The sequence below is a fragment of the Athene cunicularia genome, assembly GCF_003259725.1.
Source record: "Athene cunicularia isolate RWA chromosome 3 unlocalized genomic scaffold, athCun1 chr3_part1, whole genome shotgun sequence".
Lineage (NCBI taxonomy): Eukaryota > Metazoa > Chordata > Aves > Strigiformes > Strigidae > Athene > Athene cunicularia.
Genome location: NW_020799097.1, coordinates 69674509 through 69692170, shown reverse-complemented (window position 1 = coordinate 69692170; position 17662 = coordinate 69674509). Strand labels below are relative to the sequence as shown.

Below are 17662 nucleotides of genomic sequence, written 5' to 3'. Positions count from 1 at the left end.
ACAGTAGGCTGAAAGTTGTCTACTGTTAAAAAAACAAATCCAGAAATATAATAAGATACAGTGTTCTGCATTCTGTGTCACTCTGTAGCATGAATAAGGAAACACTCTTTCCTCTGCTTTCTCTGCTCTTGTTTAGAACATATTAGCAATTGTATGCAATATGTGGATATAATATGAACTATAAAAATCTCAGCCACAGGATGAACAACTCCTTTACCATCTGTTCTTAACCTGCAGTATCCTTACCTTAACCTGGAGTACCATATTCTGGGCAATGTTTAGCTCCAACTCTGCCCGTCTCCTTTTCAAATTCTGTAGCTGTTGATCTGCATCCTGGAAATATATCCAGAGCTCAGCCTTCATTTGTTTGATCTCTTCCCAACCTTGAGCCAAATACTGTGAGTGCATTATCTGCTGCTCAATCTAGAAGAAAAGAAATGGAGTAGGAATGCTTTAATGTATCTATTTTTGGAGAATGGAGGATGAATACCATCCTTCCTCTGAGCACAGTACTGTACTAAAGTAAATTTCTGCACTAGATTCTGGAGGTGCTAAGATTATCTGCAAAAGGAGTCAACCTTCAAAAGTCATAAAAATCAGACCTATCAAAGGAAAGCTGTGGAAAAAAAAAAAGAATTATCATTCACCCTTGAGAGAAACAAGTGTATTTTTGAGTGTGTGTATTTCAAAGTGTTCTCAGTTTTCTGTTAAAATTATCTTAAAATTAACTGCATAATTTAGTCTATTGAATGCCAAGAATATTGCTGAACTGTACTCTCCATGCCTTCACAATGACCAAATAAAAGCTTAAATTAAACACTTTCATTTAATTTGTTTAGTTCAGTTATTTTACCTATATGCCTTTGGTAAAATGCCAGTAAGAAAAATGCTTACCAGATCTGAGCCCATCAATCACCTTAAACCCATAGTCACAGAGTTCTTTTGCTCCAAATACAGCAGTAGTGGGCATTTAAGTTTAGACACTCAACCAGCTTAATATATCTCAGTGCTGTACTGTCTGCAATTACCCAGAAATGTTTCACTGCTTTATATATAAAAGGATAATCTTATTCTGATGTTTGAGATGCTTTTCAGCTATTGAATATTTGGACTGCCATTATTTTATGGATTACTTGGTTTTGTACAATTTGCTTCTCTGGTGTGGAATAACTGTATATATTACATTTTTACTCTTGGTAGAAGTAGTGTCAGAAGTTTGATGATGTGTGTTATGAGAAACTAATTTATGTTCACAGCAACAGAAATGCTCATAATGTTTCTTTTCTAATAACTTATGTTTATAATTTTATTCTAAAACCAAGGATTAAGCTACTTTAAAACTCAAAATTGAGGTACACTTCTATAAATTCATACGCTGAAATAGATGCATTCTGATTTATTAATTGAACCATCATAATTTTTTATGATCGTAATGTATTAGTACACCCTAATAAGAACATCAGCCTGCTGTCAAATAAATAACAACAGTAAAATATGTCTAATCTTTAATAAAATACAGAGAATAGACTGAATTGTGTTTAATGAAAATAAATGATTTGGATCAGGTTTTCTTCCACAGGATGTTATTTGCGTGGCTTTAGACCAACATCCTGTAACATTGCCTAACTACCTTTAGCAACCTTTGTCATATGTCTTTGCATTACTACCAGGATGACAATATGTGGGTTTAATTTTTAAAAAAGCAGAAAAAGAAAGAGAATACTATTTCTAAAAAAAAAAATATACTTAAGATTAAAGTAAGAAGACATTTCTTTAAACCATTACCTAATATGACCTTTTAAAAAGAGGACAGACCAAGGCAGTTAAAGCGCTAAATAGGATTAAAAGTGGGTTGTTGTGGTTATCTTGTACCGTTTGTTTTGTTTGTTGAACATCTGTTGCTGTACTCTTCACTGTGGCATCTGACAGATCACACATGGAGCACAGAAGATCCAAGTATGTATTGGCCTGCTCCTGCAGAGCCCGGAAGTGTTTTACCTGAGGGAAGACAATCCTCAAATAAACTGAGACTCTGGAAATAAGCTCTTATTTGATTACAATAATGCATTTTAGTATTTTCACTTTAGCTTGTTAATTCCAAAAGATGAAAAGTAGACATATGCTATTTTATTAGGTAAAGTTGCTCTGTCATAATTATGGAAGAGTAACTTAAACACTTGAAATTATGAGATCAATGTTGACAATCAGGGCAATAACATACCTCTGAGTCCCAGGGAGAAGGAGTGAGTGACCACCTAACACAGAGGGCCAGTGGTGGGTCCTTGCAGACAAAAAGTTGAACACAATAGCAGTGTGCCCTTGTGGCAATCCCAAACTACTGTATTAGCAAGAATGCAGAAAGCAAGCTGTGGGAAGTGATTATTCTCCTGTACTTACACTTCTTAGGTTGTCCCTTGTATATTTGGCCCAGTTTCCTTCTTTCCTCAAAGACAAGATATTGACAGACTGGTGCAAGTGCAGCAAAGGGCTGGGAGGACTTGGGGCTGTAGTATGTGGCATTTGGGCAGGCCTGAAGGAACAGGGTTTGTTCAGCCCAGAGAAGAGAGGTTAATTGTGGTCTGTCGTTACTTAAAATGGTGAGAGTATTAGTGAGAAGACAGAACTAAACTCTTTGCTGAGGTGAGCAGAAAAAGGACCAGAGGGAAAAGGTACAAGTTGCAATATGGAAATTCTTCCTATATATGAGGGAAACTATTTTTGTCACTGAGAACAGTTAAGCACTGGGAACAGTTCCCAAACCCACAGGGATGGTCAGGATCCTCAGTGCATCAATGGGCTTTGCAACCTCTATCCCCCTCTCCTTGGGGTTTGGTTGTCTCTGCTCAGGGCCAGCCCCAACTCAGCCCAGCTGGATGTGGCCAATGGAAAAGCATCAAGAAGTCTTCCTGCTTGCTCAAGAGCTGCATGTGAGCTCCGACCCTCATCCACCTATGGACCTCACCTGAGGCGCACTATAGGTGCATATGTTCTTGGCTGATCCTTCTGGCCTTGCCTTGCTACCCTGACCTCCTGCCTCCCCCTGGGACCGGCCTTATCCTGACAGACTTGGTAATCACCAGGTGGTGGCTGATGCCAGCAGGACTCTGCCCTCCTCACCTGTGTGCTGGAGCTCAGCATGTCATTGGGAAGGTGTTGCCCTGCTGGCCCCACTGCCACTCCCTCCTCCCCCTGCCCTTGTGGAGCTCCCATCTGTAGTATTTCAAAGTCTCTATTAAGCCACATGGTGGATGAGACAGCCCTGAATTCCAGTATTTTTAGTACCATACATGTTAATTTGAAAACAAGGTACAAATCCAATGTAAAATACATTGTTACTAAGAATAATCAAGAAGCAAAGAAACCATTCTTAATGGCTAATGTGGATTAGAGGAAGTTCTATGCTCTTAGGCTGAAAAACTTTTAATTGCCTGGTAACAAACCCTATGTCTATGATACTATAAAATCAGGCCTCATATAGGAACATTAGTAGACAGATGGGCAACTGGAAGCAGAAAGACAGAACCTCTCTGCTAAACACATCTGGAGTATCTAAGCATGTTTATCTAACTAGCTAACGTTTTTCAGGTAATGTATTTCTAAGCATTAAGCAGAGCTAGCAAAAGCCCTGTGTGATTTTTCACCTACAGTTGGTTTTTCACTCAAGGGATTCCTTTTGGAGCTGATAATAAACAATGGGGATACACATCCCTCTGAGAAGGTCAGAGAGAGTATCTACTTTCCATTAATATAAAGCTCTTACCTGAAATCACCTTATTAAGGATATCTGAGCATTTTCAAATGCTGAACAAAATTTTACCTGTTTAACTGCATCTGCCAGGCTGAAAGGTGGCCAGGTAGTTGGCTTTAGCTCTGACTGCACTGTAGACAGCCAAGTCTGACATTGTTGTAGGGTATCTTGATGATTAACATGCTTCTGGAGTTCGTGTTCCAAACTCTGGTACACCTAAAACAAACATTTTGTAAGGTCATAGCATTTTTGAACACCACTGTTGACTCTCCCACCTTGAAAACTGCAGATAAAACAAAATTATTAAGACTGTGGCTATTCTAGCTGTTGTACATAAAAGTACCAAGGGCTGAAAGCTCCTTAAGCTTTCACTAAATCTTGCTAATTTGTGGAGAAGATGGACAATATCTAAGGCATGGCTTCTGGAAAGAAAAAAATAAAGATGCAAATGAAGAGCACTTTCTCTTATTTCTGTATTGTTGTTCAACATTTTGCCATTGATCTAGAATGAGGTTTTACCTACCTCTACAAATCTTACTGACCATGAAGGCTACTTCCTGAGGGTTTGCTTTGTTTGGAGTTTTTCGGGGTTTGGGGTTTTTTTGACTATGTTGGCTTGATCTCCTAATTGGATTAACAGAATGACCCAGCTATCCCTTCCTAACTATATATTCTGGTTTTACTAAGAGAGACAGGATTTCCTAGCACATAATTAAGACCAGTTATGTATGTATGCAAAATAATGACCCTAAAAGTCCAAACTGATCCCTAGTTTTTGAAGTAGGAATAGTTCTAATTTCTTTGATGCAGCTGCTCAGAAGCTAGTGTAGCATGTGCAAGGCAACATTTGGATCACAAGGGATTCAACTGTAGTACACTAATGATGAAGTGCTATATTAGTAACCTGTAGGCTCAATTTAAATGGAAACAGTAGAAGGAGTTTTATACCATGGAAAGAAACAAGTCCTTCTAGAAATAATGGGTGTTATTCCTAAATGGCTTAAAACCATTTCTGAAACAAGACTTACTCTTTGGGCTGTGCTACATATGGCAGAATAGCTGTCCTTTGTCCCCTGGAGATGGCTTTGTATGTTTTGCTTAAATTTTGCTTGAAGATGTTCTGTGCATTGATTGATCAAGTAATCGCCTTTACTCTTAAGGCTGTTCAAACGATCTTCAAATCCTGCAATTTCTTCCATAATAGCCTAAGAAATAGATAAAATATTTTAGAAGAAATATTTTAAACTTAAAACATGTTCTGCATCACAGCTTTATAGCTTTTTCTCCTTAAACACTCTTTGTCTTCAGATTTGGAAAAAAGGTTTTCAGACAACATCTATTGTTAGTCAAACTATTAGAGTGTATACTCATTGAAAAGTCTTTGTCAAAAATCTGTACATAGATATCCCACAGAAACATCAATAACACTGTCATAGTGTGTAAACATTATAAGCTCATGCCCCAAGATTACCCTTATCTTCCTTTGTTGCATGATCTACAGGGCTCCACCAACAAATTTTGTGTCTAGCGATGATATTTTAAAATTTTAAAATTTTAAAATTTAAAATATTCTTTTATCCTAAAAAGTGCCTTAGGAGTAAAATGACCCTAATCTGCTTTTTGTGGTCTATTTCCTGGGACATCTCAGTGAAGATCTGACACAAAATTCAGACCAGTATACAACAACCTCTTTGTGCAGATGCAGTCTCATACAAGAAACAGTGCTAAAAACAAAGCAGATTTGTTAACTGCAGCAATGACACGGACACTTATTTACACAGTTAACAGTAAGAGGAATAAAACAGGTGAATGACAAATAACTAGAATTCTCTGGAGTAGAGACAGAGAAACAAAAGAAGAAAAATTCTATTTTACTGGAAAAAGGAAGTTTACCCAATAGCAAACTCACCTTGTGGTTAGCTAGTTGCTGAGTGATTATTTCAAGACTGTTACTCTCCATGAGGTCAGGGCTTACCAGCCTGCTAGACATATGTAGTAACCATTTCTCCCCTTCTTGCAAATCACTATTGTAATCCTCATGCTCTTTTACTCTCACTTCTAAGGTTTCAACGTATGCCTGCAGGTCCACAATAACCAAAATTAAATATTCAGGTAATTACAAGAATTAAAAACCAAAACCAAAACAAAACCCATCAGGAGCTTGAAAGCAGAGTAAGAAAGTTATCATCTTCTAAATTTATGTTCCTGTGAGTGACTCTGACATGATTAGACTGTTAAGGAAGACATCAAAGGGATTAAACTGTGGTACTGAGCAGTATTTTCCCTCCAGAAGAAATACCATACTTTGAAGACCAAGAAAAACACTGAGATCTCCTTAATTTAAGAAAAGGAACACTGTCAACTTGACATGAAGTTCACTTAGAAACAAGTTTTACACATTCTTTGAGAGACTGCACATGCCCTACCAGATGTTATTATGGTTGGGTCCCTGCTGCTTACAGCCTTTGTACATACATATTGCCTGTGATTGTGGTAGGCAAAGTCATGTGCACATGGAGTTAAAATGTATTTATTCTTTTTAAGAATATTTTTCATAAGCTTCTCTAAGTCATCAACATTACATCTAATGCAACAGATATCAGTTTTGGGATGCAGATGTCTATAAATCCAAAATCAACTGTGAAAAAAATAAAATCATCTGCCATTGGTGGATGCACTGGCAACTAAAGTTATTTAGGTCAAACATAAGTACTAATACCATTTGCAGAGATTATCCTCACTAGGACTATAACCTATTAAAAGCTTTAGGAGTATTAATACTTTAGGACTTGTTTAGAAGTATTATATCTTTCAAAGTACTACATACATGTGGACTAATGAATCAATGTTAATTAATGATGCCCTTGCTTAATTAAATTATATCCATCTTGCAGTTAACTTCCTTCAATGACTTCCATTCAACAACTAAACAGAATTTGTGTGAAATCTAGCAGAAACAAGAGACAAAATGGTATAATTTAGGACATCTGTACCTTCAAGAAATAATGTGCTTAGAAATCTATTCAAAGCAATAGTGCAAACTAGTCACTGGTATGTTTTTCCTTAGTGCTGTGAAGACTCCAGCTGCCACACTCAAAATTCATTTCAGCTACTCTTGTTTGATTTATTTAGGTACAAGTTCTTTCCATTTTCAAGAATTTCACTCTGGCCCTCAAAAAAAAAAATCCAGTAATTAAGGCTAACTGCTCTGGGTACAGGGTATGACATGACAGCATGAAACAAGTAGTCAACTTCTGAAAGGGGAAAAAATTATAGCAAATTGAGAGAACCTAGAGTTTTCTTCCTGACTTTTTACCTTTGTGGTGCTGCAGAGTTCCTGGTAAGTGCTCTGAAGGTCTTGAATGTTGTTCTTTAGATTCATATCATTCACCAGATCAAAAAGTGCTTCTCCCTTTTCAATTACTGATTTTATTGAAGGCTCATGGGACAGAACAGTCTGCTGTATAGACTACAATGCAAGCAAGAATTAAAACATGTCTATTGAACACTGAAAATCTACTTCATCAACTTCTCTTTGATCTGAAACACAGCCTTCTATCACGGTATATATATTTATCATCCTTTCCAGATAAGAAGAGCTTTGCTACCAGTACAGGACTATGTTTCTCAGCCATGCCCTGAGACAACAACTTTGCAGACATCTGAATACAATTTCTCCTTTTGTGAGTGGCTAGTAGCATGGAAAATCATCTGCAGCTGGTGAAGGAAAGGGAGTTAATATGTGTGAATGGGGAAGTGCTAGGGATAAAACTTGCTCAGAGGAACAAATTCTGCAAATAGGTAGGAAAGTATCACCAAAGCCATCCCCTTAATAAGACAGTATGCAGGCAAGTGCATAACACTCTATTCTCAAGAGTGTGCAATCTGATCAGACCCGACAGCATGGTACATGCCAGCATCTATCAAATGACAGTGAGATACCAGCTCCCCAAACATGTAGAAAGCAAGTACACATCTACTGACATATGACTTTGGGTCAGTAAGTCAGAAAGGCACAGTGGGCAGTTTCACAAAGAAAGTCTTGATGCTGTGCAGGTATTGCCTAGCAATAGCCAAAACATTGCTTTGTTATCAACATTGTTTTAGCCACAAATGTAAAGCACAGCATTACATGGGCTGCTATGAGGAGAGTTAGCTCCATCCCAGCCAGACCAAGTATACATCTTATGAAACATCTGTAATCATGGAGTATGTTACAAAAACATCATTGAGAGGCAATGGGGTTTGTTGTCATTTTTTTCTGCTCATTTTTACAACTGGAAAAAAACCCAACCACTTCATTAAAACTGAAACTAGAGGAGGCCATAACAGCTGACTGTCTTAGATGTCAGTTGAGCTGGGACATCCAGCTTTAACCAGAAAGCTGATTAAGCCAATGTAAACAGAGGCAATGTCTGCAGTGAAGAGCAATTGATTTCTATCCTTGCTTAAACAGCAGTTAACTCTGTCGATATCAATGGAATTACTCATATGTGTACTTATAAAAGAATATTTCTTCGTAACAGGAAATGCTCAGATGTGGGAGCCTTATTAGGACATTCACATTTCAAATCCAGGGGCTCTCTCTGGTTTGTAGATGCAGGTATCATGCACGCTTTCACTTTTATGCCAGTTTAGACATCCAGATTAGAGACATCTCATACATCTATTGAGGAAACTTGAACAAACACCTGGATCAGAGGATTTATTGTGAACCACTAAATCAAAATCAATTGATAGTACAAAGATATAACCTCTTCTTACCTTGTATTTGGACAACTGGGCCTTCTTCTCATAGAGCTCACTCTTTGGTTCCGCTGGAGCATGTAACATGGCTTGGTACTCCATGACCCACTGAGTCTGTGCCTTGTATTTGTCTGAGAACTCCTTTGCCAGCTGAAGGCATTTCTCTGAAGTCATGTGCTCTTTCCTGATGGAACCAGCCAGCTCTTCAAGCTGTTCCACGTGATCTCCAATTTCTTTTCTTAACTGGTCAACTTCATTTTCTTCCATGTACTTTATAGCACGCTCCCCCTTCTCACGGGCAGATTTCAGTAAACTGTGGCCTATGTCCATATCGCTCAATAACAGCTGTGAATGAAGTGTTTGTTAAAAAAATGTATTCAGGCTCTTGCCTTTTTTGGTTTTTATTTATTGTAGTTCTATTACAAGTGAGAGGCCAACAAATTTATTTTTTTTAATTTTGCTAAGGACACAGAAGGAATTGCTAGGGAAATTGAATGGACCTTTCATTAGAAAATTGTCTGGAGTTAAGGTGTGGTAATCTAGAACGAAACAGAAAGAGAAAATACTTCTGTTCTGCACTGGGTTTGTGAAGATAAAAACAGAAACTGAAGGCTACTGGGAGAGGGTTTGTACTCCAAATTCCAGAACAGATTAAATTTTTCCCTCAAATTCTGGAATAGATGAAAGTTTTCCCTTAGCATATTACGTTTAAACTGCAGGAAGTATGAAAAACTTATCTAAAACTCTGAGATAAAACATGAGATTTACTACTGAGTTACTTCAATGAGGTGAAATAGGAAGCACTTCTTGCCACAGTATATATACTGTATAAAATATGCATGAGAGGATGCCTTGTGAGAATTTAAGTTTTAACCTAAAACAAAACACATATAAAAATGCCTTATAAAAGGATAGGATTATATTATTTAGGACTATTCATAATCTCAACAACCAAACTGATCTAATGTATATATGACATGACAAAAGAAAGTTTTATACTGTGTGGTCTTTATCCTTTTCGCTTCCCTGGGAAAGGTGAAGTCAGAATTTTGAGCAGCCGTTAAAATGCATGTTAAAATATAGCCGCCTCTTGGTGAACAGAAAAAAAGAGATTGCATTCAAGAAAGTGATACCTCTAGTTTCTGCACTTTTTTCTCCATTGCTGTTTTATCAACCACATCAAACTTGGTGATCACGTTTCTGAAGTTCTTGTTAGTAGCTCCATACCAATTTGTGTAGGCACTAAAAGCCAGTTCTGACTCATCCATACAGCGTATTTCTTCTTCCAGAAACTTTATTTGCTCCTTCAAACAAATATGGAGGTTAAGGGGAAGAAACATGAACCACTCAGATGTTTATCACTGTTATTGGCTAAAGGTAGCAATAAATTGCTATTTATTAATAAAACCTGGTATAATAAGATTAAACACATGGGTTCTGAGCTTTTTCATATCTAGTGGATAATTCTCACTGGGGTCCTGTCAAGATGTACATATAGCAATCACTAATGTTAAAACTCAATTAATACTTATATTTTTAAATTTGAATTGTGACTTTATTATAGTACTATGAGACAGTTGAAGTGACTTGAAGACTGTACCTTATCACTTCAAATTTTTCCCATACCTAGGTTTTCAATGATAACCTAAAAACATTTCTCTAGAAGTCATTTAGTATTCAAACATACTGAATTCTGAATTTCTCTCTTGCAACTGCCAAAAACGACAGTAACAACATCTGGTTAATACTAAATGTTTTTGAAAGGGCATTATCCTGATTATCATTCTCTCATACATTTAGTCCAATGAAATCTACATGCATATGTGTGTGTATATATATGAACATATGTGAATATTATATTATTGAGTCTACGGTAATGAATAAACTCCTATAAAGTCTGTTCATATTTGCTTCTTAACTGATAATTTATGATGTTACAATGAATTGCTTTTCATTACTTACCAAGACATGAAGAAGAAGAGTTTGGTAGCGAGAAGTTAGTTGTGTAGCCTGGCTTCCCATTCTACTTGCAGTGAGACATTCCTCTAGTATTTGCTGAGCCAATACCCCAACTTCCTCCACATCATCTTTGTAGATTGTGATTTCTTCATGCCACTTCTATGACAAAGACATTATCCAGCTTATATGACTGATTCAAACATCTTAAACACAACAGGATTTTATTTGTTACTAAGTCAGAAAATCATTGGAAAGGAAAACAAATAGATGGTTGTAAACATGGATTTAAAACAGGAAAATAAAACAGAATCTGATGAAGGTTAACATAATGAATATGCTGGGAGTTTTATCATGCCAAATGGACTGCATTTCATTATGGTAGATTTTTTTTTTTTCCCTCCCAAATAATAGAAATGTAACCTGGACTTCCTATAGAATTTGCCCAAAGTTTTAAAGGGGACTGTAAAGTATAACCTTGAACCTTTTCAAATCTGCTTCCTGTATTTATTCAGAACTATGTCTTCACCTTGGAGTGACTAAAGGAGAATTATTACATCAACACAGCAGAGGCTTCATAACACATTTTACTCCTGTTACCACATAAACACTTTCCCACTCTAGGACCAACCTTTGTCCTCAGTTATGCCTTCACATGCGACAGACATACAAATTCCAGATGTCTCTGTGAGAGTTCAACATTGGTATAGCCATGCCCCTACCAATAAAACAGGAGGAACCTGGACCAGAAGGCACAAAGCTTTCTTGGATCCATCATTCTAGGCACCACCTCAGAATAAATTGCAATGCTTCCTGTCATTTTCACAGTGCAACCAGGAACTGATGTGAAAACCTCACATGGTATTTTTGTTTAAGGAATGTCCTAACTATATTCTTTACCTTCATTTGTTGAAGTTGCATCTCCTTTGTTGCTCTACCAGACTGCCTCCCAGTTCTGATAGCAACTTTCTCCTCCAGGTCTGTTAGCCAGTCATTAACCTTCTGAAATTTTTTCTCCATTAATCTCAGTCTGCTCACAGTGGCGTTTAATTGGCTTCTTGCCTCAGAAAGCCTGTGCTGATAAACTTGCCAATCCTGCCGTAAGGATTCCAGGGCTCTGTCTTCTATCTGTGGAATGCCCCAGGGAATCACCTCCTCTCTGGCATGGACAGCAGCATTCAATAATGCTTGTCCTTCCACACAGTGGACCTGTAGCTCCTGTAAAGGCAATTATGGATCATACCTTACATGAACAACTTCCATCCGCACATGACAAACAAAACCCTCGTTCTAATTAAGACAAAAGCAGTTACCTCATGTTATCTAGATATTCCCTTTAGTTATCTGTGGTTCAATGCATATTACACTATCTCTAAAAACACCTATGATGGCATGCTCATTTACAAAGCAAACTGAATATCACTATTATTGACAAGCAAATTGGAGAAAATTATCAACAAAGCATGCATTAAATTATTTCCCCTTCTTGTAAATTTATCATCAGTTCTGAAACACTTGCTGCCTGAGTTGGCATGGGATGGATGCAATCCATTCAGCACAGCCTTAAATTCAAACCTCTCCAGCTGTGGCAAGCAGACTGTAAGACTGATTCTAAAATGGAATCTGTTGAAAACCAGGGAACATGGTGAGGCTTCAATCTTTTAAAATAAACAAACCTGTTTATTTTTACATAGGTTTGAGACATCATTCCAAGGTAACTCTTGATACCCTCTTCTGGACATGTGTGGCATTTTCATGCTTATTAGAACTTGATTAGAAAGTATGAAGGAATTCAATTTGACTAGAAAACTTAACCGGGAAATTACCGTAACAAAATACAGTTTTGTGTCATCTCAGTTCATATTTGAGATATACAGATTTTCAAAATGGATTGGGATTTTGTGAAGTAAACTATAATAACAAGACATATATGCAGAGGCCCTGATCATACAAAGACATTCTCAGCACCCTGAATAAAGTAATAAATACTTCATAACTCAGGTATAGACCTTTTGCTAATTCAACAGGTATTAAAGTTTTTAAAGTCAGCTTAAGATCATAACTGGGAAATTACTAAAGTACTATAGGTTCACCCTTCACTGTCACTGTCCATGACTGGAAATGCCTCAAAGTAGATGCATCTGCACTGTAAACAATAAAAGATGAAAACCCGGTGAAAAGAATACTTTTGATTTTCAGTACTTGTAAGAAAGCATTAGTATGCCTGGAAATTTCATTCAAAGCCTGACACTTCTTTCTGAAAATGAGTAACAATGTTTCCACTGTCTTTACTGGAACCACTTTTGAGCAGCAAAGTACTTTTATATAATGTGATTCCAAGCTCTTCTCAAAACAAAAAAGAGAGGTGTAATTTTTGTCTGATAATTAACATTACTCTGTTATTTTGCAAGCAGGACTCTTTTTTTTTTTCTCTTTTTTTTTTTTTTTTTTCCCCCTCTCTTAGGATGTCATATATTATGTACCTGTAAGTCTCGGAGCATTGCCTCCTGTTTCTGGGCATCACCATCAAGATGTGATAAACAGTCAAGTTTTTCCTGTTCCTTCTCCAGCCATACTTCAAAGGCCTTCAGATTTCTTTGGTACTCTTGATGTAAGTTAAGCAGTTCTTCAGCTTTTGTTACTGCCTCCTGTTTGTTAAAATAATTATATATATGTATATATATATATCTTAGTGTATCATCAAACCAAGAAAACATAAAATACAAACTTCAATCAAGGGGAAAAGCTTTCATCCAATGCTAAGCTTTCCTAGAATTCAAGAGTACTTAGATTCTGAGGATGGTTTAATCAACTATGGAGAAAGAGAGGACAATGTGGGGATACTGATACTTATCCTAAAAGATTTTTCACATAAGTTTGTGACCTCTGGGAAGTGAATTTTTGATCTGGGATCACTTTTAAATAACACCTTAGTGTCTAATAACAAAAGGCCTTCTTAATTTTTATACCAATTTAAATTAACTTTACTGAAGTGATTAATAAACCACATATTTTTTCTTCACATTATTTTTTTTTCCCAATGGAATAATAATCTTCTATAAAGAGTTTCTAATTTCTTAAGGTTTGACTACCCAGGTCCTTTGTGGGAAGTTCCTACACAGCACAGTGAGAAACAGACTGCAAGTCTTCCGTGTATGTGGGTGAGCAAGTTACAATAATTTCACAACACAGCACTAAAATATTATCATATCTGGGGTAGAGCAGGAACTGCATCATACATTAGCACAAGACTCATCTTCCTAAGTGCAAAAAAAGTATACAAATGTAATTCACATCCTCTAAGAAATGATGGGAATGGGGTAGTTCGGATGGAGGCAAGACAGGCTGCATCCCTGGGCAGGAGGCTACATAAGAAGAAAAACACTTCCATAAACAGCAGCCATGAACCTACTGTCTGCTTTACCTATTTCTAACAAGTCTGGATAGTGAAGGAAGGAAGAAAAGAGGACTATTATCAATTTTTTACAAGGCCTGTCCAAATCCAGTAGTGAAAAGAGGAAAAGAGAGACACACTTGACAGTGGCTGCAGGGAATTACAAGTCTTGGTCTGCTCAGGCCTGGGCCACAAACCCTTGTGGAAGATTGTCAGGTTTCCCACCTGGCCATATGCTTATTAAAGGATTTAACCATTCCTTAATTTCCATCTATTTGCTTTGAACTTCTAATTTCTTTCTAAGGACTGAATGTACTCTTGACACTTAACATCACCACCACAGTTAGGAGTGGAAAAGACAAAAGTAATCTGGGGTATTAGGTGGGAAGAGAAAGAAAGGATGCTTCTTGATACATGAGGAAAGAGGTAGAGCTCTTGCCTCTGAACTACTATCCATCTCTCGTTATTTCCACAATGTTGCTCAAGCTGAGCAAATACTGTCTATATAGCTTTGTGAAAAAGGTAAAGATTAGAATATCCCCATGCTAACAGGAATATTTAGATATTCACGAGCACTTCCCAGGACTTACTCATCTCTCCAGTAAACCTGAGTAAGTTTAGCCACAGAAGGTCCTAAGAAAGACAGTGCATTGCATTCTTTGCAGTTGTGAGAGTTCCACAAAACAGTGAATCACAGGCTTTTCAAAAACTGAATTTTGTCCTTTTCCACAGGACAAAGACATCTCTGAGACAACAAATTTCAACTTTACTACACTGCTGTCATGAAGAAAAGTTGCCTGTCTGAGTACATTAGGCATTATTTATTTACCACAAAAGAATTTTGGTTAACTGGAGATAATTACTTAGCTTTAAATGTATCACCAGGTCTTTTATTATTTCTTCTTTATCTTGTATCTTAGAGTAAAACACATCTTGATCTTTATCTGTCCATGCCCTAATCTTTTCCGGATCTATGATATTAACATTTATCAGTAAATGTAGTACTTATCATGCTGGGTCTTTTGACATTAGAGTCAGTTTACTTGCTAATAAGGTTTGTGTTCAATAGTTAGCTTCTGTAGTTGTCAACCATTTGTGAATTATCTGATTGACTGGTTGCTCTTATTGCAAAACATACATTTATTCAAATCACAGATTCAGAGATGCTTCCAATTTTTCAGTCACAATAGGTAAAATCATATTCATGCTGAATTCAATGAGACTTTGACATAGAATTCCCCAGACTATTCACCTGATGATTTTACAACTTTTCTGAAAAGGTCTGAAGCTCAGTGGTGCAGGAAGACAGGCTGATAAATCACTCTTTCTGTTACATTAAGTTACAACTATCCCCAAACTGTTACTCCTCATTTAACTGTAAAATAAATGATCAGTGAAAAGATTTTCTCTTTTTCCTCGTTCTCAACAAAACAAGAGGGAAAGCTATCAAGAAAAATTGTACCTTTGTTCTGTCTTTGAGGAACCTATACCGCTCCTGAAGGTCCTGGAGTTCAAGCTGAGTGACATAATGCTCAGCCATCCCACTTCCTTTCACTTCAATTGTCTCCAATAGGCTGCTGTGACTCAACACCTCTTCACTGAGTAGCTGCAAAACAGAAAGAGAAGAACACATTTATGAATGGGCAGCATTAAAACAAGACCACAGACTAATCTTGTAGTTATTAAGCCTTTGTTGTTGCTTATAAGGTGATACAGGCTTGTTGCTGGCTTGTTGTAAAGCAAACACACCTTTGCTTTGCTGAGGGCAGCTGTTTTTTCCCTCAGTTCAGCATATTGCCTTTCAGAAGCATTCATACTGGCTTCTACTTTATCCATCCAGCTGGAAAACTGACGAACATCATCCTGGTAACTTGTCCATTTGGAGAGAGCTCCTTCCAGTTGACTGTAATTTAAAAATACATATTTGTTGTGATAGTGGAGGTTCTCAAGCTATTTAAGCAGTGAGATATAGTCATATACAGTTATTCTAGACTATGTTTATAAGAAAGATATATCACAACCTAAGCAGACTGAGACAGAGTTGTTAAAACCCTACAGGTTTTAACTAGGAGTGCTGTTTGGCTGATGAAGAGAAATTAAGTTTTCCAAACTTGGAATATTAAGGAGGTCTGTAAGTTATGTAGCTAGTTGATGTGTTCTAGTTTTAGTAAATAAAACACAACTGAAAGCATAAGATACAGGATAAAAAACTTTTTATTCTTTGCATACATTCAAAAATTGCTGCATTCTAATATTTAATTACCGTTGTTGTTTTAAATTGAAATATTTGCAACTAGTGATGCTCCACCAAAGAAAGCTGCATTTTCCCCCCTGTCTTTCTTTATTCTATCACTCTGACCATCACTACTGGACACCGTAATTACAATACCTTCTGTGAAATGCTAGCAAGTGAAAAACCAGACAGAATCTTGACAGAGCTACCACTAATGTCCATGACAAGATCTTCTAATTTCTAAGAATGATTCAAGGTATCAAGTGCAACTCAAAGTAAAATTTACAAGATTATGAACATGGAATCTACTTTTAAGAATATACTGACAGTAAGTGCTAGCAAAGTTTAGATTCCTCACAGTGTCCTGCCCTTTTTCTGCTTCAAATAAACATGTCACTTAAGGCCTCTAGACCTGCAATGTTAGTGACATGCAGTCATTTTATATGAATTTGACTCCTCTAATAATAACGTTCTGGGAGTTAACTTTTCAAAAATGTTGACAGTATTTTATTACAAAGCATCATTCTGCACCTCATACCCTTTTTACCTCTTGCACTGGATACAAGCAGACAGAAGAGAAGCCCAGCTGTCCTTCAGGGTTTGCAACTGCCTTTCAATCACTGGTACTCCCTCCAGAGATGTATTTTGCAAAACAGACTCTCCTCTGGACAGAACCATTTTCATTTGGATTTCTTTTTCTTGTTTCACTGCTAGCAGTCCCTAAAAAGTGAGCAGATAGTATTTTCTCATTACCTGGGGATGAATATACTAACTGGATTTACTGGAAAATGAGCTGATAAAATGTAGCACCTTGAATAAACAGTCAACTGGAAGAGGGACAGTGAGGTTCACAGTCAGGCCTCACAAGGAAAAAGTGACTTTCAAAAGGTAGGTTTAGGCCATTAAAAAAAAAAAAAAAAAATCTTAGTTGACACAGAAGTTTTCATGGAATCTATGCAGGTACTTGCAGCGTATTTGAGAAGGTACTGTTGGGTGGAAAAGCTGACATTCAAAGGGAATGTCATTTTGATGGAAAACAGGAGGGTTCATTCATACAGAAAACAGGATGTCACAACAAAGCTCTTCTACAGGGCTGAAATACATTTCTACAACTCTAGGATCTATTTGCAATCCAAAGGTACCAATGTATAAACTCAGTAGACTATCAGCCACATCAGCTTAGAGATTTCAGCTCCTGGAGCTGCACGGTTGCAAATTAACAGCTTCTAATGCTATGCAAAGTCATGAAAAGCCTGAAAGTATGAACTTGAAAGACTCAACAAATAAAAGGCAAAACATATTTTTAGTATTTTTCTACAAGCTCTTGTTTTTTGATGTATCCTTACAATTTTGAGGACTTATCCATATTTTGACCATGGCTCAAAACCTGAGATATCAATCATATAAAAAGTATTGTTTTCTGAGTACTGCTCCTCAACGTCTCTTGTGCAGTGATATGAATAGTAGCTATTTTCTTAACTATAGTCACCATTTTTAAAGCAAACAATTACAGAAAAGCTGATCTGAATCATCCACATCACCTGTAAGATCTAGGAAATAATATATTAAAATAAAATAAGTAAAT

At 36.9% G+C, this 17662-nt stretch overlaps 1 protein-coding gene across 1 annotated transcript in view; it reads right to left on the bottom strand.

Annotated features, from left to right (window-relative positions):
* Positions 1 to 17662, bottom strand: part of SYNE1 (spectrin repeat containing nuclear envelope protein 1) — a 317817-nt gene that overhangs the window by 132840 nt on the left and 167315 nt on the right. The window contains exons 64-77 of the mRNA XM_026844552.1: positions 16625 to 16797; positions 15594 to 15747; positions 15307 to 15450; positions 12934 to 13098; positions 11351 to 11668; positions 10457 to 10612; positions 9628 to 9798; positions 8513 to 8839; positions 7065 to 7217; positions 5658 to 5825; positions 4777 to 4953; positions 3818 to 3964; positions 1873 to 1998; positions 247 to 423 (exon numbers count right to left, since the gene is read on the bottom strand). Coding sequence (XP_026700353.1) covers positions 247 to 423; positions 1873 to 1998; positions 3818 to 3964; positions 4777 to 4953; positions 5658 to 5825; positions 7065 to 7217; positions 8513 to 8839; positions 9628 to 9798; positions 10457 to 10612; positions 11351 to 11668; positions 12934 to 13098; positions 15307 to 15450; positions 15594 to 15747; positions 16625 to 16797 — 2556 coding nt within the window. The remainder of the gene's footprint in view (positions 1 to 246; positions 424 to 1872; positions 1999 to 3817; positions 3965 to 4776; positions 4954 to 5657; positions 5826 to 7064; positions 7218 to 8512; positions 8840 to 9627; positions 9799 to 10456; positions 10613 to 11350; positions 11669 to 12933; positions 13099 to 15306; positions 15451 to 15593; positions 15748 to 16624; positions 16798 to 17662) is intronic.